Source organism: Prionailurus bengalensis, chromosome D4 (assembly GCF_016509475.1).
Source record: "Prionailurus bengalensis isolate Pbe53 chromosome D4, Fcat_Pben_1.1_paternal_pri, whole genome shotgun sequence".
NCBI classification, from domain to species: Eukaryota; Metazoa; Chordata; class Mammalia; order Carnivora; family Felidae; genus Prionailurus; species Prionailurus bengalensis.
In genome coordinates, this window is record NC_057359.1 from 1,976,025 (window position 1) to 1,998,885 (window position 22,861).

Below are 22,861 nucleotides of genomic sequence, written 5' to 3' on the forward strand. Positions count from 1 at the left end.
GATAATAATACAATAATAATTGGGGATTTAACACCCCACTTAAAGCAATGGACAGATCATCTAAGCAGAAAATCAACAAAAAACACAATGGCTTTGAATAACACACTGGACTGGATGGAGCTAACAGATATATTCAGAATATTTCATCTAAAGCAGAAGAATAAACATTCTTTTTGAGTGCACAGGGAACATACTGGGTCACAAATCAGTCCTCAACAAGTAAAAAAAAATGTATTAAAAAATACCATACATATTTTTGAATCACAATGCTATGAAATTTGATGTCAACCATAAGAAAAAATTTGGAAAGCCCTCAAATACATGGACGTTAAAGAACATCTTACTAAAGAATGAATGAGTTAATCAGGATATTCAATAAAAAATTAAAAAATACATGGAAGCAAATGAAAATGAAAACACAACAGTTTAGACTCTTTGGGATCCAGCAAAGGCAGTCCAAAGAGGAAAGTATATAGAAACTCAGGCCTATCTCAAGAAGCAAGAAAGATCCCAAACACACAAGGTAACCTTACACCTAAAGGAGCTAGGAAAGGAGCGGCAAATAAGGCCTAAGGCCAGCAGAAGAAGGGAAATAATAAAGATTAGAGCAGAAATAAATTATATGGAAACAAAGAAAAATAGTAGAACAGATCAACAAAGCAAAGAACTGGTTCTTTGAAAGAATGAACAAAATTGATAAACCCCTAGCCAGACTTATCAAAAAGAAAAAAGGACCCAAATAGATAAAATAACAAATGAAAGAGGAAATATCACAAACAACATCACAAATACAAATAGTGATAAGATAATACTATGAAAAATTATATGCCAATAAACTGGGTAATCTGAAAGAAGTGCACAAATTCCTAGAAGCTCACACACTACCAAGACTGAAGAAATAGAAAATTTGAACAGACCCATAGTCAGCAAAGAAACTGAATCAGTAATTAGAAATCTCCCAACAAACAAGAGTTCTGGGCCAGATGGCTTCCCAGGGGAATTCTACCAGACATGTAAAGAGTTAATACATATTCTTCTCAAACTGTTCCAAGAAATTGAAGTGGAAGGAAAACTTCCAACTCATTCTATGAAGCCAGAATTACCTTGATTCCAAGACCAGATAAAGACCTCACTAAAAAGGAGAATTACGGGCCAATATCCCTGATGAAACTGAATGTAAAAATTCTCAACAAGATACTAGCAAATCAAATTCATTTACAATTGCACCAAAACCTATAAGATACGTGGAGATAAGCCTAACCAAAGAGGTAAAAGTTCTATACTCTGCAAAACTATAGAAAGCTTATGAAAGTAATTGAAGAAGACACAAAGAAATGGAAAAATGTACCATTCTCATGAATTGGAAGAACAAATATTGTTAAAATGTCAAAGACATTTGAGGTCAAAAGACCTCAAATAGCCAAAGTAATGTTGAAAATGAAAACCAAAGCTGGACGCAGCACAATTCTGGACTTTAAGCTGTATTACAAAGCTGTAATCCTCAAGACAGTATGGTATTGGCACAAAAGCAGACACATAGATCAATGGAATAAAATAGAGAAACCAGATATGGTCCCACAAGTATATGGCCAACTAATCTTCAACAAAGTAGGAAAGAGTATCCTATGAAAAAAAGACAGTCTCTTTAGAAAATGGTGCTAGGAGAACTGGACAGCAGCATGCAGAAGAATGAAACTGGACCACTTTCTTACGCCATACACAAAAATTAATTCAAAATTGATGAAAGACCTAAATGTGAGACAGGAAACAATCAAAATCCTAGAAGACAACATAGGCAGCAACCTCTTTGATCTCAGCTGCAGCAACTTCTTCCTAGACACGTCTCCAGAGTCAAGGCAAACAAAAGCCAACATGAACTATTGGGACTTCATCAAGATAAAAACCTTCTGCACAGCAAAGGAAACAAAAGATAGCCTACGGAATTGGAGAAGATATTTTCAAACAACATATCTATAAAGGGTTAGTATCCAAAATCTATAAAGAACTTGTCAAACTCAACACCCAAAAAACAAACAACTGAGTTTAGAAATGGGCAGAAGACATGAATAGACATTTTTCCAAAGAAGACATCCAGATGGCCAACAGACACATGAAAAGATGCTCAACATCACTCATCATCAGAGAAATACAAATCAAAACCACAATGAGATACCACCTAACACCTGTTAGAATGGCTAAAATTAACAACGCAAGAAACAACAGATGTTGGTGAGGATGTGGAGAAAGATGAACCCTGTTGCACTGTTGGTGGGAATTCAAACTGGTACAGCCACTCTGGAGAACAGTATGGAGGTTCCTCAAAACTAAAAATAGAACTACCTTATGATACAGCAATTATACTACCAGGTATTTAACTAAGGGTACAGAAATGCAGATTTGAAGGGGTATATACACCATAATATTTATATCAGCATTATCAACAATAACCAAGCTGTAGAGAGCCCAAATGTCCATCAACTGATGAATGGATAAAGAAGATGTATTATAAATATACAATGGAATATTACTCAGCCATGAAAAGAATGAAATCTTGCCATTTGCAGCAACGCAGATGGAGCTAGAATGTATTATGCTGAGCAAAATAAGTCAATCAGAGAAAGACAATACCATATTATTTCATTTATATGTGGAATTTAAGAAAGAAAAGAGATGAACATATGGGAAAAGAGGCGAATCAAAGAGAGAGGTAAACAAACCACAAGAGATTCTTTTTCCTCTTGGACATTATGCTGATTAAAATAAGCCTGTCACAAAAGAAAAAATATTGTATGATTCCCTAATCACTCATATGAAGTATCTAAAGTAGTCAAAATCATAGAAAGAGAAAGTGGAAAGGTGGGTTGCCCAGGTCTGGGGAAGGGGGAGGGAGGACTAGTGTTTAATGTGTACAGAGTTTCAGAACTAGAAGATGAAAACATTCTAGAGATCTCTTGCACAGCAATGTGAATATACTTAACACTACTGAACTGTATGCTTCAAATCGTTAAATGATTTTAAAAAGGTAGAAAGCAGAGGCATATTCACAACATAGGGTCAGTCAACATATTTTTAGGTCTGGCAAAATGGCACAAACAACAGAAGAAAAAATACATACATTGGACTTCATCAAAATTAAATACCTTTTTACTGCAAAGAACTCTATTGACAAACTAATAAACAGCCTGCAGAATGGGAGAATATTTTTGCAAATCATCTCTGAATAAAAGATTTTATCTAGAATATATAAAGAACTCTTACAACTCAATAATAAAGGACGAATAAACCAATGAAGAATGGGCAAAGGATAAATATATATCACTCCAAAGAAGTTACAGAAATGGCCAATAAGCACATAAGATGCTCAACATCAGGGAAATGCAATCCAAAACCACACTGAAAGCCCACTTCAGAACCACAAGAATGACCATTAGCAAACAAAAACAAAAACAAAAACAAAAACAAACAAACAAACAAACTAGATGGTAGGAAGCATTGGCTAGAATGTGGAGAGAAAGTAGAATCCTAATACACTGCTAGTGCAAACATACAAAATGGTGCAGGCACTTTGGAAACAGTCCAACAGTGTCTGAAAAGGTTGAATATACAGATTTCAAACAATCCAGCCATTCCACTTTTAGATATATAGCCATGAGAAATGAAACATGCATCCACACAAAAGTTCACAGCAGAATTATTCGTATTAGCCAAAAGTAGAAACAACCCAAATGTTTGGCAACTAATCCGTGGATTTAACAGACAGTAGTACATCCACACAATGGGATATTATTGAAAATGTGCAAACACGAGTGAAACATGGAAACCTTATTCTACGTAAAAGAAAGCAGACATAAAAGGATTATCATATAATCCCATTCATACAGAAGTGCAGAATGTGGGAATGTATAGAGACAAAGGAATGAATGGGTGCTTAGGCCTGATGTCCAGATGGGAAGACAGGGGGACGGTGAGAGGGTACAGGATTTCTTTTGGGGCTGATGAAACGTTCTATAATTTATTGTGGTAATGGTTACAAATTCTATAAACAAGCTGAAAGCCATAAAACTGTACACTTCAAATGAGTGAATTGTATTTCACGTGAATGTCTAAAAACAGTTTTTATTTTATAATTAGGCTAGAGCAAATATGTCAAAATGCTAACGTTGCCTATATCTAGGTGCTGTCTGTTGTGGTTTCTATTGCATTTTTTTCATTTTTTTCTATAAGCTTGAAACATTCCTACTGAAATTACCCATTTTCTAAAATGGAAAATAAGCAATTGGTGTGAATGCAGGCCATCTGGGATCTATGGACCCTTGTCGGCTAGTTTAGAATCCCAGAGGAATCTCCTAGCATCACCTAGGGTATGGTCTGTGTCCAGCACAGACCAGTTCTGATGATCTGTTCTGATGTCCTGGTTCTGATGACATCAGGATGGTGACAGTGACATACCATTGTGTGACTAGTGCCTTGGGGGCTCTCCTTCTCTACGTCATGAAGGATGAGAACACCAGCATCTGGCCAGTTTCATTAACAGACTGTGCGGGAAGAGCAATTAACAATGACCACCCCCCGAGTAAATAAATTAGGAGCCTTACAATTGGGGATGCCTCTGTAGTTTGTGGTTGGAAAACATCTTTTAATGTCCATGCACTTTGTACGAATTCACACAATACACAGCCCTGAAGCATGATCTTCGGAATGAACCACGACAAAGGACATTCCAAAGGACAGACTATGGGAGGAGGGTGGAGACTGGCCTTCAGAGACTGCGGTGAAGTAGGGAAAATGAACCCTCACACAGCCCAGCTTGATCGCAAGATATTTTGCTAAAATGAGCACCGAGAGAGAGCCCAGGCTGGCACGCAGGCATCCCAGACGGACGGGCCCTCAGACTGCGTGAGTCACGTCCAGGGCCTCCCAGGAGACCTGCGAAGCTGTGGGGACTCGTGCCAGCTCATCTGGAGGAAGGGTCCCGTCAAGTAGGTCGTGGGGACCACAAGTGGGGACTTTCCGAGCCCTCTGATTCCCGGCCCAGAGTCTCCAGAGCAAATGCTTGTAGGGGTTCCGGGGATGCCTCAGCACTGTCTGTCCTAACAACTGGCCACGGACACCATCTTTCTCTGCCGGAGCCCCCTAAGACACCTGTGCCCAGTGATGGCTGATGACCGATGGAGGCATGGGTGCGGGCAGACCTCCCCAAAATCAGCGTTTGGGGAGCATGGGGGCACCCTGGCCAGGATTCCCCAAACCAGCCTGCTCTCCCCCTTCCCGCGCAGCGCACAGTGACCTGTAGGACACCCCGCAGCTCGGAATGAAGAACAAACGTGCAGCCAGGACAGGGGGGCAACAGGGAGCCCGACTGCCCGGGTGCCATCAGAAGACATGACACCGTCATCAGTGGGGACAGGTATGCACCTGGATGTGAGGGATTTCCCCACGACTCCATGGCTACTTTGAGGGGTTTCTTCTTACGGGAGCAGGAGGAGGACTCTGGAGCCAACGCTGTGTGGCAGCCGCCCTGGCGCCCGTGACTGCCCTCATCCCCTGGCCTCCCGGAGCCCACGGTCCTCAGAAAACGGTGAAGCCTGGCTCCCTCCAGGCTCCCTGTGGAGGCCCAGTGAGCTGACCCGGAGGTGCCGCCTGGGACAGCGCACGCACACCTCGGCTGGTGGCCCCCAAGTCCCGCCTCATGCTGCCCCCAAGTCCCGCCTCATGCTTTCCCCAAGTCCATCCTCACGGGGATGAAGAGGACCCCCCCCCCCTCACATTTCAACGGTCCCACTGGGACTGGAAGATGCTCCTCATACCAAGAGGCCAGAGCCCCAGAGCCTGTCCCCTGAGTCTAGGCCTTCTGCCCTCCCTCAGGCCCACACAGGGAGCCTTGGAGGAGCCAAGGAGGATGTAGCCCCCCCAAGCCCCCCTCCCCGCCCCAGCTCAGCCCCATGGCTGGACGCTGCAGGGAGGCAGAGGGCAGCTCCCGGAGAAGACAGGGCTGACTGCAGACTGCACTCTGGAAGATGGTTGTGGTGCAGAGGGCGCCCATGCCTGGATGTTCAGGGACGCACATGGTGACCGCAAGCCCCTGGAGGCCCCTCCCAGACCCCTTCCCTCCGGCCAGGGCATCTCCACGCAGCGGCCCAGACGCATTTCCCAGCAAAACCATCTTTATTCCCACGTACACGCAGCGCCCCTGGGGGCTGCTGCCACCCCGCCCGCAGTCGTGCCCTCCCCCTCTCCCCCCGGCCAGGATCAGCACTGAAGGGTGGGCCCAGGGCTCCCTACGGGCTGCAGTGCTGCTTTCTCCTCCTCCCTGGGACAAAGGAGCCACACCTTCTCTTTGGAGGCAGAGAGGGCCGAAGCAGCCCCACGGCCAGGGCCCGCACCGAGCCCCTGAGGCTGGCCCCTGGGAGGGGCGTCTTCCCGGCCGCGGCCAGACCCGCACGCAGAGCCCGCTTTCTGGACTTGGCAGCTGGGGGAGCGGCTGGGCTGCGGCCTATTCTCTGAGCAGCGGGGGCCTGGGGAGCTCCCCGCGGCCCGCGCCCTCCAGGGCTGGGGAGGCCCGGGGCCGGAGCAGGACTCTGGGAGAGCCCCCAGGGCAGCAGGCTGTGCCGAGAGGACAGGAGGAAGGCCAGGCTGGGCAGCTCCTCCTCGTCCTCACTGGACCCATCTGCTGGCCCGCCAGGCTCCCTAGCAGGGGGGGCCTCTCTGAACAACGGGGCATCCCTGGGGTCCGGCCGAGGAGGGGTGCGCCCTGGCCCCTGGGGAGGAGAGGAGAGCCCACCAGCCCGGAGGGCAGGCAGCTCCTGTTGTCCTGGAGACGCGGCAAAGGCTCTGGGTCTGCACGGGTGGGCGTGTGCCGGGCTGTGCCTCCGGAGGTCCTGGCACTCGCTCTCTGCTGGGCAGGCTTCACGGCTGACCCCTGGCCGGGCCCTGGCCTCACCCTCAGGCCCGGAGCCCAGTGTCGCTGCACAGTGACTCGGGGTTGTGGGCACACCGTCCTCCACCGCCAAGGCCACCAGTCTCTTCTCTACCAGCTGGGAGGAGGGAGGTGACGGTGACTGGCCAGCACGGGAGTGTGAGAGGGGAGGTGGGATGGTGGCATGGGGGACGGGGGGGGGGGGGGTGGGAGGAGGGGTCGGGTGGCCCGTGAGGCCCTGGCTCTCCTAATATCCCCCTGAGTCCCTCCCTCCCTTCCCAGGCTCCCCATCCTATAGATGCCATTCTCTGCTCAGTACCTGCCCTGGAGCTCCTGGAGCTCGCCTCCCCAGTGCCATGCCTCCTAGGCAGGGGAGCGGGGGACCGAGTCACGTGTGCCATTGTACTGAGTGCCCCCCCTTCCCCTGGCTCACCTGGGTCCCCTCCCTCCCCTGGCTCAGCTCCTCTCCTGCGTCTCTCTTTGCCCTGCTCACCTCTGCAAGGGAGAGTCCTTCCTCCTGCTCCAATTTCTCAGCGAGGGCCAAAAGATCCAGCTGTGGTTCTGAAGAAAGCAGTTCTGCCAGGAATCGCGGGTGAATGACTGCCTCCACCTGGGACAGAAGGAACAGGCTGTGGGCACCTTGGCAGGGAGCACCTGTGAGCCAAGGAGGACCCGCAGGGAAACTGGCAACGTGAAGCTCCACCCCACCTTCTGCACAAGGCAGGATGTTTGAACTATCATGGTCACTGGCTGCACGCACACGCAGACAGGCGCACACGCACACACACACATGCACACACAGGCACACATGGAGACAACACAATTTCACACATGCATACACAGAGAGACACAGCCTATACATACATACGTACATATATACATACGCACATACAAAAGCCACACAAATGCGTATGCACACACACCCCCAACACATATGTGCCCACACAGAGACACAGAAGCATTCAAATGGTAGACACCAACATATCCTCACAAACATATGCATACACACACACACATGCACGTACACATATACACAGGCCACACACAGACACCCACACAGGCTCACCCACCCCTGCACAGGTGCACACACACACAAGTACACACACGTTCATGTACACAAGTACCCACAGAGGCACACTACACATAGGCACAAACACGTGCATGGACACACACACACAAGTACACACAGGTGCACCCTACACCCAGGCACACTTACATGCACGTAAGCACATTCACACAAGTCCACAGATATACAAGCCCTTGCATGTACGTTCATGCACCCAAGTACAACATGCAAACACACACAGGCACACACACACGCATGTAAGCACATTCACTCAAGTACACACACATACAAACACTTGCATGTGTGTACACGCACTCAAGTACACGCACATGCACACACACATGGACGCACAACACACAAGTATACACATATGCATACCCACAAGTACCCACAAGCACACTACACGCAGGCACACACATGCACATAAGCACATTCACACAAGTACACATACAAACAAACCCTTGCTTGTACGTACATGCACACAAGTACACACACGCACACTACATGAAGGCACACACACGTGCACGTAAGCGCATTCACACAAGTACACGCACATGCACACACAAACATGTATGCACACGCACACGAGAGCACACACACATGCACCCTACACGCAGGCACACACACATGCATGTAAGCACGTTCACACAAGTACACACACAAACACTTGCATGTATGTACATGCACTCAAGTACACGCCCATGCACACACATAAATGGACGCATATGCACACAAGTATACACACATGCATGCACACAAGTACCCACACGCACATGCACATAAGCACATTCACTCAAATACACACACATACAAACCCTTGCTTGTACGTACATACACACAAGTACACACATGCTCGTAAGCACATGCACCCAAGTACACACAGGTGCACACACACGTGCCTGCACACACACAGCTCAGGAACGAGGAACAGAGCTTGATCCCAAAGGCCTAGGCACAGTCCCACTCCGGGTGTCGGAGTGGCAATGCCTGGAATCTTCCAGACGCCAGGCTGTGGGCCAGCCCACCTTGGTGATGAAGTCTTCCTGGGAACACAGCTTGTCAATGTAGCTGAGAAGACCCGGGTCCAGGTAGATGGCGTCCTCGTCCTGCCGTGGCTCCTCTCCGTCCTGTCCCCATTCACCCGCTAGCGCCCCCGGGGCTGAGCAGGCAGGCCCCAGCAGCCCCTCCATGATGTCCACGTACTCTCTCACAGCCTCAGGGGGGATCTCCTTGGGTGCCTTGGGCTGCGGGGGTCTGTGTGGCTGCCGGCAGGGTGGCTGGGCCCTGGAGCCGGCCTTCCTGGGAATGCAGGCTGAGGCAGAGCGGGAAGGAGGGAGGAGGTGAGAGGGGCTCCGGCTTGCTTGTGGAGAGGGCAGGGTTTGGGGGACACTGATGTCGGTGGGGGCTGGGTCAGGGCCACCTGAAGCCACAGGCACCCTGGGACGGGGGAGCTGAGGGGAGGAGCATCTAATAGCGTCTCCTGTGAGCAACAGAGGACCCACCGATTCTCCAAGGGTCTCCCCCCGCAGCCCGCTTTCCAGGCAGAGATTTGTTGGGTCCCTTGACAGGGAGGTGGGAGAGTAGTCACCAACTTGGCCAGGTCAATATCTCACGGTGACAAAGGGCAGCTACGACCCCAGGCTCTCTGCGGCTGGTTTGGTTGAAAGACCAAGGCCCACGTGAAGGAGGAGACAGGACGTGGGGACAGCGGCCTTCCCTAGGCCCCACTGCCTTCGGCCGCCAGCTCCCTTGGGAATGTGGGTGCTGTACCTGGCTGCCGGCCCCCCTCCAGGGCTGGGGACCCCTGTGTTCCAGGCTTGGGTGGGGCTGGAGCAGATGCGCCCTGGGCCACCTTCACCCACTGCAGCTTCTGAATCTGTATCTCCTCCTCTGCCTCAAACTCCATGAACCTGGGGGTGAGGAGACCCAGGCCACACTGAGGAGGGGCCCCGCCATGCAGCCCAGAAAAGGCGGAGGCCGTGGGGGATCGGAAGAGGCAGTGCCCGGCAGCGGCAGCCATGGTTTGGCCCCCCAGGAGGCAGCAGGCTGGCCGATCCGGCCCGGCCTGGCCACAGAGGGGGTCCCACCTCCCCGGGGTCGCAGGTTCAGCCCCCATCCTGAGACCTTCACATGGAGGCAGGGGTGGGTGTCGATCAGGTTGGGGTTGAAGCCTGGGCAGGTAGGTGAGGAGGACCCTGTGCTCAGCCCGGCCTCACGGGTCCCACCGGCCTGGGGCTGGGACCCTGACTCACTTTCCTGCCATCTCGTAGTAGATGACCCGGTCAAAGTTGCTTCTGCACTGCCACTCCTGCACGGCCCGCCACACTCCCTCCTCCAGCGTCATGGTGGGCTTCAGGCGGGCCAGGGACCGAAGCACTGGGCTGCAAGCCCTCGGGGTCAGGCGGCGGCTGCGGCCTGGTGGCCCCCACCCTGCCCCACCCCCGCCCTGTGCAGCACGTGTCCCCCCGCCCAGCGTGACTCAGTGCTGGCAGGTGACAGGCGGTGTCTGGCCGTGCAAACCAGCCCCCTCCAGGCGACCATTGGCACTGCCTCACACTGGGCAGCCCCGGGCCCTGGGCTCCAGGCTGACCACCCACCCGCACCTGGATCAGGGAGCTCTTTCCCCCCGGACCCTGCGTTCCATAAGGACGATACTGAGCGTGCCGTGCCAGGCAGTGATCCGGTCCCCCGGTCCCCTGCGGGAAGTGCCGTCACCCCGTGTCCAGGGGGGGACCCCAGAGGACCCGCGCCGCACTGCCTTCCCAGAGCGGCACTGGCTCACACCCTCCTCTCCTCACCCTGAGGCCCCCGCCCTGGGCACACCCCAGGGTCCTGGCTGAGGGCGGCGGGGGGCAGAAGGCGCTCACATGAGAAAGCAGGAGAGGGCTTCGGCGTCGGGGCTCTGCGGGAGGTGCCTGCGGGCCAGGACCTTGAAGCACTGCCAGCGCCGGAAGTTCTCGTACACACTCTTGGGGCTACAGGAGTCCACGGGCGAGCCCTTGGCAGGGCTGCTGGCCAGGCTGCCCTCCCTGGCAGCTGTGGGGGGCTGCGGCCCTGCAGTCCCCGGGGGCACCATGGGGGCCAGCCGGACAGCCGTGGGGGGAGCCTGAGGTCGAAGGCCTGGGCTGAAGCCTCCCTTGCCGGCCCAGGTGCCCCCGACGGCTGGGGCGGACACGGGGCTCTCCGCTGCCGACGTTGCCAGGAACAGGGGTGTGGGACATGCAGCACCCCCATAGAGGGCCCCGGGAGGACTCCAGCGAACGGGGGCCTGGGTGAGGACGACGGTCTGAGTCTGGGGGGCATCTGCGGGCCCCCACTCTGACCTGACCTGGACGATGACGTTACGGGCCCGGGTCCCACCTGGGCCATGGACGGCATCTCCTGCCACCAGCGGTGTCCTGCAGAAAGTGGGCAGCACCACGGGGCTGCCAGGCGTGAATGGCGGGGTCACGTGGGGCGGCGAGTGCTGCCCCCGGGGTGACCAGTGCGAGGCGCCAGCAGCAGGTGGGGGAAACGGCTGTGCCGTCAAAGAAGACACGGAGGCCTCCGGGTCCATGGCCACATGCGGTCCCAGCACTGGAGATGCTGTGGACAGAAGGGAAGGGCCGGATCGAGTCGGACAATCGCAGCCAGGACGCAGGATCCTGGGCCCCTTTGCTCACTAGGGAGCGGAGTGGGGAATCGCGACACGGGAGGGACGCTTACACGAAAAGGTGCGGTTTGCAAGTGTCCTGGAGTGATTTCCATGCTCTGGCCTCCAGACGACAATTACCGTCCCCGCCCTTCTCAACAAGACAGCCTGCCTGCCTGGAAGAGGCAGCCTTGGCCAGCACTGACTCTGGGAACCTCCCCAGGACCCCAGACACCATCCTCCATCCTCACGGGCTGTCCTCCTGGACGAGGGGCTGGGTGGACATCTGCCCTGTGGGGAATGCCCTCGGCCGGCTCCCAGGCGGCTTGGGTTCTGCTCCCAGGTACGTCCGAGTCACCTGAAGGGCCTTTGTGAACGGGCAGCGTCTAAACCATTTGGGCCCCTCTCCTGCTCAGACCCCCAATGCCTGACGCTCAGTAAAACTCCCTCCCTTTCTTCCTGTCCTAACATAAGAAAACAAACGCTTGTAATATCTTTCTCCATATAAGCGCGGCCTCCGAGCCCCCACGTAACCCCGTCTTAGGAACCCCCACAGCCCACACGCCGCACGGGCCAGGTCCTGCCGCCGCTCAGCAGCTCGGATCCCGGGAGAGTGTGAGGCCGGCGTCATGTTCCCTGGTTCCTGTCACTCGCAGCCCACGGTGGCTACAGAAGATTAGCAAAGGGCAATGCAGAGGGGGCAGCGGGGCTGTTGGGGTGGGGGGACTCTGGAGCTGGGTCACGTGGGGCTGGTCGTGGGAATGCAGGCTTCTGTGGTCTTCCCCTTCCAGCTCCAACAGTGAAGGTGAGGACACACGAGGAGCCCAGCATGAGCCCAGTGCCAGGAGGAAAAGGGGCTGGATCCCGTGCCTGTTCATGAAGAACCCATGCAGGTCCTCGTTCGGGAGGCCAAGGGACACACCTGCACATCTAACTGATCAACAGGTGTCCCACGACATGTCATACAACCTTAGAAGATGGTCCTCCCGTCCAGGCTCCCCTCCTACCCCCTGTAAGGAGGACTCAGCTTTCACAGATGCTGCTTGGGACACGCAACCACACTGCACTCTGTTCCCCATCCACGGCCCAGGGACGAGGAATACAAGCAGACTCTTCATCTCAAAGGTGGCTCCCAGGGCTGAGGGTTGGCCAGGAAACACTGGACAAGATGAAGCACGTGGAAGGACCGCACGTCCTCAAGAGGAAGAGGGACCCAGAACAGCTGAGGAACCCAAGGCCTACCTTGGTTGAGGCCACCTGATGCCCTGTCCCTGCTGAATCTACGAAAAGGGTCACCTGGGCTGGGGAGAAGTCAGCTCTGGGCTGGAAGCAGTGGAAGTCCTGGGCCGGGGGTGTTAGAGGAACTTCCAGCCCCGCTCCCGGGGAGGACATTGGCCATAAGACCGCCCCACTGAACCACGTCTGGCTCAGACCATCTCCCCCCACATCCCTATCAGGCACTACGGAGACCCAGAATCTGCAGTCAAGTCCCTTGGAGGGATGGTGGGAGAGGTCCAGGTGTCTGAGGAATACCACACCCGGCTGTCCTTTCCCTGGGACCCTGCCTGTGCCACCACCACGACACGGTGCCACCTCTGCTACAAACTGTCAAAGTGGTGTGTGACTCCAGAGACACGCAGTGTGCCTGCCTCCATCCGTTCTCCACACCCAGGGCATTTCCCCTACGAGGTCTCGACCTGCCCTCCTCCCCAGGGTCCTTGGCCCTCATCCTCTTTCCCTACTCAACCCCCACCCCCACCCCCATGTGCCCCTGTCCAAGCGTCACATTTGAATCCCACGGATTTGAGGGATGGCAGGGACGCGGACACACCTGCCCAACCCACAGGCTTACCTCCTTCTGAAGCCATCCCCGCAGGCTTGGGCAGGGACCACTGAATCCTACAGCCACCACAATGAGAAACGTCGAGTCCAGGTCCCAGACAGCGACCTGCTCCAGCAGATACTCAAGAGCCAATTAAGGAGGGAAAAGTTTGAATGTAAACAGGGACAGAATGTAGGGCTCCTGACATTCTGCAGCGGGGGAGGGGCCGAGGGCCAGGGCCCTGGGTGGGGGTGGGGAGACCTTCCCTGAGGGCTCTGGCAGGTAGGCAAGGACCACAAGTCCCTCTCAAGTGACACAGGGGCAACACAATTGCTGTGTGCCTTTTGAGGCAATTGATACAAGTTGTTCAGATTCCGAGCACCGAGGTGTTACTCGGTGGTCCTTCGCTTCCGTTTTCATCCATCGGCCGAGTTTGTGTCCCTCAACCCACTCTGCTTCCCACCTGGCTCTTGACTCACTTCAACCGAGGCCAGACTTTCGGAACAAGATTCAGAACATGTATTCTGATGAACACATGGGTCCTGAAGGCCACATGGAACTGAGGTTCCAAATTAGCATGGTCTCAGCAGATCCTGCGTGCTCGCTTGCACACGGGTCCTTCTGTCCTCGCCGCCCTCCGCCGCTGGAAGCTGCTCAGACTCAAGCAGGACGAGCCTTACTAATGCTCTCCTCTGCTGGCAAGCCCCAGCCTATCAGACAAAGGGCGTGCAGCCTACACATGCAGGACCAGAAATCACTACTTTTTGTTTCCCAGCATCCTGTGCTGTCATTCAACATTGACTGTTAACATTTTTCCTTCTTTTAGTGGAATATCTCAAAGAATCAATAGCTTTGTGTGGTTCAATGTCAAAGGACATAAAGGAATATGCAGTGATGACTCTTCCTCCCACCTCTTACTCCTGGGCACCAAGCCCCTTTCTCGCAGGAAACCAGTGTTATCTGTGACGTTCAAATCTTCAGAGAGACGGATCATGCAACTAAAAGTACATGTGAGCTATTTTCATTTTCAACAAATGCTTGTATTTTTTTCTCTGGCTAAAAGTTGACACATATTCCAAAATAGGTGTGAGTGTGCCCAGTGATTGACTTTATGCTGATACTGTGGCTCCTGTCCTTATTTCTGGAGACTGGTTTCTGGGAACATGTAGTTCGACAGTCCTTTACATTTCAAGGACCCTGTGGAATAGGGTGGCTGGATTTAGCATATGAAATAATGGATGCTCCACTGAGTTAGAATTTCAGATAATAGGGATCAGCTTTTAGAATAATTGGGTCCCATGCAATATTTTGGATATAACTTTTACTGGAAATTTGTTCCCAGTTGATTTGAATTTTGCATTTAGCTGGGGTTCTGTACTTTATATGGCATCTCCACCCAAACAGTGTAATATATTCTGCCAATATTAGTCACCCTGTGAGAAAGAGAACTTGGATTAGGAGACTCAAGGGTGCTACTTTGAAAAAAAAAAGAGTGCTATCTTGGCTCACCCACAAAATCATTTGCCTGCACATGCACGTGCACACGAACACACACACACACACACACACACACACACACACACGGTGTCTATAGGCTCTTTGGGTGATATGGAATTTGGAGGCGCCAAATATACAGAATTGAGTATCTGGAATTAATGGGACTAAGGACAGAAGTAAGGGATAGGAAACCTTCCCCTCCCTAACATCCTACAGTCCTGGTTTTCCTAGGGGTTAAAATCAATCCTCACGAAATGGATGTGCACCTGCCATCTATCCACTGACGTCCAACCCCCATTCACACAACCAGCTTCCTCTAAGTTCCCATTGGCCAATGCTAGCCTGGAAGCCCCGCTCACGGGTTGTGTATTTCCTGTCTGCATGAGAGACCCTTGTTCTTTGGAATCCATGTCATCAGTGCATGTGGCCCCATCTGCACGAGAATCATGGGAGCACCTCTTTAACGTCTTGCTTGATTCTTCTTTTCATATTGCACATCAACATCAGTTTACTGGGAAGGTTCAAACTGATATGAAAGAGCATTGGGGTTTTGTGCTGTCAGAAAAGAGGACTGTTAGGAAATTGGCCAAGGGTGACAAGGGTTGAGAACCTCAGTGGTTGCCACCAATCTCTTGGGAGACCTGCTTCACCCCTGCTATCATAACAGGACAGCTCCTAGGATGGCAGGCTGTTGGGGAAGGAAAGGAAGGTTTAGAAGGATGGCTCCACACTGAACATACACTGAAAAAGACTCCTGGTTAAGGCACTGAAACAATTCCTTGCCCCCTTGAGGAAAAGTTGACTCCAAAGGCCACCACTGTGTGGAAACTGAACAGTGGACACCCTGATGCGGAAAGGCACTGGACTTTGAGTTCAGGACCTGGAGTTCCTCCCCTCCCCCTGCTCCGTACTATAGTCATGTAAGAGAGTCATTTCCCAATTGCTCTCCAATCTCCACACGGTTTCTAAGTTTTCTCCCAAATCTCGCCCTGACGGGGCCCAGGGATTATTTATATTAGCACTTCTGGAGTGTAGGGCCAGCCACCCAAAGCAGGTGAGCTCCACGGTGCAGCCCTTCAGGACATTCCCCAGGCCTCTCCCACTCTGCAGTGTGGAAGGGACTCTCCATAGGCACCCATCTTTGTGTTCTCTCTGGCAGCTGCTCTGAGCACGCTTCCTGCATATGACCTGGGGAGACGAGCAGAGAGCCACTCAAGCAAATCATAGTGAACATTATTGCAAACATCCCTGCTGGGCATTGAAAAATAAACAACTTGGAGACATTTCTCAAGACTTGAGCTTTTATCCGGGGAAGGCTAAAAAGGGTTTGAAGCAACAGCTTTGTTTTAGAGAGTTTTGAGGCAAAATATACTCAGGCACTCGTGAAAGCAGGCTCCTTCTTGTTTGCTCCCTTTGTCCAGTCAGTCAACCAATTATTGCTAAGATTCTCACTCATGGCTCAGAGGTAGGACTTGAGTGACCCTTCTCAGGGCCACTGATAAAAGATGACACTGCAGAAAACTTCTCTGGTCCCAATTCTGCAATCATTTTCGAACACTTCGAAATCTAGAGTCAAGAGTCTAGATGGCATCAAATTAGCCCAACTGTAACTTGGGAAGACTGGTCCCAGGAGGGAGTAAGAGCATTCCTTTAGACCCTGATCTCTGGCCGTTCCCGCATTAACTTCTGAGACAAACCCATCTCTGGACATGGATCACAGGCCTCAGAAGAGGGATGGCCTTCCACACGAGCAAGGACCTTAGCAGAGTGGGGGATATCATGCTTGTGTCTCTTGGAGTCTGCAGCCCGTGGACTTGGAGGTGTGCGGTGTGAGGTTTCATCGTTCTGCTGTGGCTGAGAAATAGCACGAAGGTGGCAACTGGCCACGAAGAGGTTGTGAAGGTTGAAGCTTCTCCCAAGAATATTACAAAATCTCGTCAAGAAGTTGAGTCTTTAAAAAAAAAAAAAATCAGTTGAAATTCTTCGCTGTTTTGAAAAGGAGGGAGGGGAGGGCAAATCGTTCCCAGCCCACCTGTGTGACTGCCTCTGTCCAGCAGGATCAAAGGCAGAGCACAAGCTTCGAAGGAGACGTCCGTGCATCACACGTACTGAGCAGCCCGCGTATCAGCAGCTACACTAAAGAACCTAACCTGGCACAGGCAGTGCGTTCGGGAAACTCTGGGAGAGGAGGCGGGGAGGGAGGGGGCCCTTGGAGTGTTCCCCAGGTCTGCATTCTCCGCCCGATCTGTTCCTTCATGGAACCTTCGGGCTCGGGCGTCCAAGGGGCACAGCACTTGTGGAAAGGCGGGGACGAGCAGAGGGACGGGCGGTCCCGGCCGAGGGCGGCCGTGGCCCCACCGGAGGCCGTGGGGCTGCAGGTGCACCTGGTCCCTAACTCGGTGGGAAGGCCGCGTCAGAGGGCGCGGAGCGCACGTGTGCGGTGTTCCAATCGCCAGCGCGGGCTTCACAGGCGCCGGCTCCAAGGCTGGACGGCCATAAAGAGTCCGCCCCGTCCGAGCTAGAGCCGCCCGAGTGGCTTCCCAGCGCGAGAGGGTCCCCTGGTGCCCTACCCCGCAGGGACCTCCAGGCGCGTCCCTGCGTGCCCTTTGCCCGCCCGCGCAGGCCCAGGGGGGCGGGGCTGCAGCGCTCCTGGGCCCGCCCCCCAGTGCCCGCCGCGTCGCGTCCGTTGAGGCGGTGCGCCTGGGAGCGCGCGCGCGTACGTGGGGGCGGGGCTCAACGGCCCTCCCGGCTGGGGGCGGTGCCCTGCCTGGCGGCCTCGTGCCACCGTGACGTCAAGTCGAGGCCAGGGTCGCGCGCCGTTAGTCGCTCAGGCATAGCCGCGGTCGCCGAGTTAAGGCCTTAGCTTGTGCGCGCGCGTGTCACGTAGCAACCGGCCGCGTGGACGCTCGGCGACCGCCGCCGCGACGGTGAGCTGACGCGCGAGTGGTTCGGGCGGTGTGCGGGTGTGGACCGCGCGGGGCTGAGACCGGTTCTTGGGAGTCGGCGTCGGCAGCGGGGTCCGGGGCGGCTGTACGTCTGGGCTCTTCGTCTCGGCGTCTCGACCCGGCGGTTCTGAAGCGGGTTCTTGGGCGTGTCGGCGTCGGCAGCGGGGTCCCGGGCGGCGGCGGGTCTGGGGTCTTCGCCTCGGCGTCTCGACCCAGTGGTTCTGAGGTGGGTTCTTGGGAGTCGGCGTCGGCAGCGGGGTCCGGGGCGGCTGTACGTCTGGGGTCTTCGTCTCGGCGTCTCGACCCGGCGGTTCTGAAGCGGGTTCTTGGGCGTGTCGGCGACGGCAGCGGGGTCCCGGGCGGCGTTGGGTCTGGGGTCTGCGCCTCGGCGTCTCGACCCAGTGGTTCTGAGGCGGGTTCTTGGGCGTGTCGGCGTCGGCAGCGGGGTCCCGGGCGGCGGCGGCGGCGGGTCTGGGGTCTGCGCCTCGGCGGTCGTGCGTCGTGCTTCGGGGGCCTGGGGGGGGGGCGGGGGGCGAGGGGCCGTCGCGGTTCCCCTCCGAGGGCGCGGGGCCGCCAGGCCAGCGGGGCGCAGGTGGGGCCGCAGGAGCTTGTCCGCTGGGAGTGTGGCACGTGTGTTGGCACGTGTGGGGTAGTGCGGTCTCGGGGCGTTGGTGATGAAGGGCCAAGCCCGTGTGTGAGCGCCGGCGGAGAGGCGTGTGTGGACGGGGAGTTGGCGGTTAGCTGTCGGGACTGTGGGGCACGTGGCACGTGCGATTGCTTCCCCCTCTGACTCGGGGGCTGGCGCGAGTCGCGGCAGATTTGGGAGGATTAGGCGCGTGTGCATAGGGGCAGGGCTTGGACCGGCTCCTGCGTGTGTTGGTTTCGGTGTGTGGCGTGCTGTGTGTCACTCGGACGGCGTCGGAGGACCACGTGGTGCATGGCTCGGTTTCTTTTCCTGATTGTCGGCAGCTGTGTATCTGTCCCTCGGCAGCTACAGGAATTATCCAAGTTGTTCGCAAGGCGTGAAGGTTTCAGGAGCGTTCCAAGGGCATTTCTTTGGATAGTGGAGTTGTGTGTGTGTGTTGGTGTGTAGCGGGCAAGTCCGTGACTCGTTCCTGGCGTCGGGGGTGGGGGTGGGGTGTTTGATGTGCCCTCGTGACGTGGGCTTGTGTGAAGTGTTGGGGTGTGCCGGAAGTGCCTTGTGCCGACTCGGGGTGGTGAGTGGTGCGCATCTGTTCCTAGTTGTGCGTTTAGTGTCAGCAGGCGGGTCGCTTGAAGGAGTCAAGCTGCGAATGCTAGGTAAAAGCCACAAAGGAAGCCTTTCCCTCCTTTCTCCGGGAGCATTTTCTTGAGCATTTAGGAGCACACCACCGGTCTGTGTGGGTGGATGGATGAAGCAAGCATATTTGGGCATCGTTGTGTGTGTGTGTGGGGGGGGGGGGGGGTGACTCTGTGAATTGTGAGTGGAGCTTCCGGAGCTGTGGGCCCTTGTGTGTGTGCACCGAGCCTGGTCATCCTGAACCGTTGCGTCACTCCTAATCAGGTCGGCCCACTGGTTAGGGCCAAAGCATCCCTGTGAACATTGGTGATGTGCAGATAGGTTGGGGGTGTCTGTTAGGTGGGTGGAGACTCCTTCAGCACCTGCGGTCCTGGCATCTGGGTCTCAAGTGGGATGGCCTGGTGGGCATCGATGGCTGTCGGTGCAGAACCTTCACCAGCGTGTTGTTGGTGTGATGGGGATTCCTGGACGGGAGGTCGGAAGGTCTGCTCTCCCGGGCAAGTCAGCCGGGCAGCTACGGGCACTGCTGTCTCTTCTGGGGCATGGCTGGGAGGCAACGACACCCTCCACGTGGGTTCCAGGTGGTGACGGTCTGTAGAACCATGTATCTGCGAGAGCAGCTGCCCCAGGTGGTGGGGGATTTTGGCGGTCATGCTGCTCAGCCGTGTCACTAGTTCTCAACCAGCTCATCTCAGTGGAAGCCTGAGTCCTCGGTGCTCGGCAGGACCTCTGGGGGCGGGGTGGGGGGGTCAGTGAACTGACAAGGCTGGAGTTGGGAGGCTTTGTCCCTGCAGAAGGGCTGGGGGCTGAGACCCGGAGAGACTGGGATGTTGTGCTCTGGGTAGGTATGGCTGTGATGTTCCAGAACCCTATAGGGTATGCTCTCTTTTCTTTTCTGAAGGTTCAGGATGCTCCTAGTCCTGGGAAGCTTATCTCAGCTTCATGTTTCTCTGATGGGATGACCTGATGCTCTTTTTCTCCGTCCACATGGACCTGCAGACCCACCAGAGGGTTCAATCAATATGGCCACCAGCTGACCACATACACAGCTGCCTCCCCTGTCTCTTGGACCCACCCAAGCCTTTCTGGGCCTTCCTTATGGGGAGTCTCCCACTGGCCTTTTCTCCCTCGTGGTGGATCTCCCTCCAGCAAAAGGTGCCGACGTCACCTTCTTGAATGCCCCAATACCACCTCTCTTAGCACTAGCGGATTCCTAGTGGCTCTCACTGCCTCCTTTGTAACCTATCCCCAATAAAGGGACAGTACGGTATGTTAATTGCATTGTGTTTTGTTGGCAAAATGGACCTTTGCCTGTTTTTTGTATTTTAAAACGTTTTATGTTCTAAAAAGAACATGATGTAACACATGCAAGGTAGACGTTCTTGGGTTTCTTTAATTTGTTTTGTTTTTGATAGGGGAAGATGTAGACCCTGAGCTTTAGGGGAGAAGAACAGGAGTGTCTCGATATCCCAAACCAGCACTGAAAACGCCCCACTCACGTGGAATGGATGGAAATGTCTGGAATGGCTGAGGCCGATCACAGCTGGTTGTTCTGGGGCCACTGGTGTTTTGGAGTGTACGTTACGGCACGTACCCTGTGTTCCCCCATCTCTCCCTGGGCAGAAGCGATCCTCTGTTCCGCACGGAGCGGCCCCTTTGGCCAGGCCATTAGGAGCTCCCACCCCTTCGACTTCGCAGCAGTTGGTGGGGATAAAGGAGCCGAACGCTCTCATCCACACTGGGATTTGGGGGCTCAGGAGCCCTGCAGCAACACAGGAGTGGGTCTGAGGACACCCAAAAGGTGGCTCCACAAAGGGGGCTGCTCTGATGTCTGCTGTAGGAGCTGCGCGTCCAAGGGCTTACAGCCTGCCGAGACTGGGAAAAGCAGAATGGGGTCAGTGGGACTAGGAACAGAGCAGGGAGAGGATGGGAATCAGGACGGGGCTGGAGGCAGGCTTTGCCTCTGCTGGGCGAGGAGGAGGGAGCAAGTCAGGGGATGAATTCCGCCACCCTCATCCCCCCGCCAGACCCTGCTCCTGTGGCTGCTCCTGGTTAGGGACCCTGAGAGAATGTCAGCTTGGAGGTCAGCGGTCTAGCTCCTTCCCGAGGCTCACTCACGCTTTAAAGGACAAACGTGTCCACGGTGCACCCTGGTTAGAAATGCAGCGGTTAAGGAAGCTCAAGGCCTCTTCCTTGGGAGCGCCCCAGAAACAAAATTAGAAACAGTAACTGGTTTTTAATAAGTTGTATATCGGTGCTTGTAGCCTCTCCTCCTCCCATGTGCAGAGATCAGAGTTTTTGGTCAAAGTGCTGACTGGACATTGGCTAATGCTGTGCGTGTGTGTGTGTGTCCGTGTCCGTGTCCGTGATGCAGCTCTGTGTTTAGTATCTGTTTTCTCCACTGGAAAGTAAGAGCCAGAAGAGGAGTCTTTACCGTGCCTGGTAAATACTTCTTATAGCTTGGATTCTTCAGAAAACAGACCTGAACACGGAGTTTAGGGAACAGGATGTTTACTAAACAGCACCCTTGAGGGAAGAAACAGAAAGCAGGATTGGACCCATTGATGTCTCCCCCAAACTCCAGCACAGCCTGTGCTTCCCCCACTGAACTCTCTTTCAGAGCTGTCTGCCCTCATTGGAGGAATCCGGCCAGGCCGCCATCAACCGTGGGACGTATGCCTTCCTGGAAAGGGGATGGCCCGTGGTGAGGCCACCGTGTGTAGCTGGGCAGTCCCGGAAGGAGCCGGGAGTTGACACTGCCTCCCGAAGGCACCCTTGTCAGCGGGGGACACAGGACCTTCCCTGAAAAGAGGTGCAGGTGATACTTGCCATTGTCCCCAAACTCATCCCCATCGCAGTTTCTATATGTAGATTCTGAGTGTGTGAGTGTCTTCAAGGTGGTGGAAACTGTGTAAGTGCGCATCGGTGTTGTGAGTATTGTGAATGTTTGTGCGAGCATGGAGTTTTTGTGTGTGAAGTTGGGGAGTGTGTAGGTTTGCGCTTGTGTCTGGGTGGTGGGGGGGGAGGGGTTGGATGGCCCTTGCATGTTGTGCTGAGGATTGTTGGGGGTCCCGAGCTGGTAGATTGTATTAAGAACCAGTCTTGTATTAAGACCTCCTTCAGCAGGTCATACCCACGCGGCCTCAGCAGGGAGCTCCCTCAGCACCTGAGCAACACCGTGGGGAAGTGAAAAGCACAGGGTGGTTTGATCGAACGCACAGTTTCAGCACACCCCCCTCCCTCCAAGGAAGGAGAGTCACAAGGTTTACTTCCTAGTACTGCCAGGTGGTTGGGGTGGAGGTTGCTCGCTTTTCCCGGGCTCAGCTCTGGAGGGTTACTTTCCAAGGTGCCCTCGGAAAAGCAGAGTGGGAGCTTGGGGTGGGAAGTCTAAGCTCAGGCCCTTATGGAAATGTCCAGACTGGGTGTGAGCAGGCTGTCCTGCTGTAGACACGCGGGCAGCACCTCGTGAGGGCGGTTTTCTCATTGTGAGACTGGAGCTCTGTACGCGTGTGTGCCAGTGACGTGAGGGTGTGTATGCGCTGGGGTTGTGTGAATTCCTGTGAATATTCAGGGTGTTTGCAGGAAGTTTGTGTGGTGTGTTGAGTGTATATAGTACAGGCTGAGTTGTGTGTGAATTCAGTGTTTAGTGAGTCATCTTTTTCTTTAAAAACTTACTTAAATTCTGGCTAGTTAACATGCAGTGCA

At 54.2% G+C, this 22,861-nt stretch overlaps 1 protein-coding gene across 1 annotated transcript; it reads right to left on the bottom strand.

Moving 5' to 3' along the window:
- Positions 1-6,169: 6,169 nt before the first annotated feature.
- Positions 6,170-17,769, bottom strand: LOC122474344 (NUT family member 2G-like). Its single transcript, XM_043565234.1, has 8 exons — positions 16,965-17,769; positions 13,466-16,883; positions 10,850-11,567; positions 10,235-10,363; positions 9,753-9,892; positions 9,008-9,294; positions 7,410-7,526; positions 6,170-7,034 (listed from the first exon to the last, which is right to left on the bottom strand). Exons 2-8 carry the CDS (start codon positions 13,479-13,481, stop codon positions 6,279-6,281), a joined length of 2,163 nt encoding a protein of 720 aa, XP_043421169.1. The 5' UTR covers positions 13,482-16,883; positions 16,965-17,769; the 3' UTR covers positions 6,170-6,278.
- Positions 17,770-22,861: the final 5,092 nt, after the last annotated feature.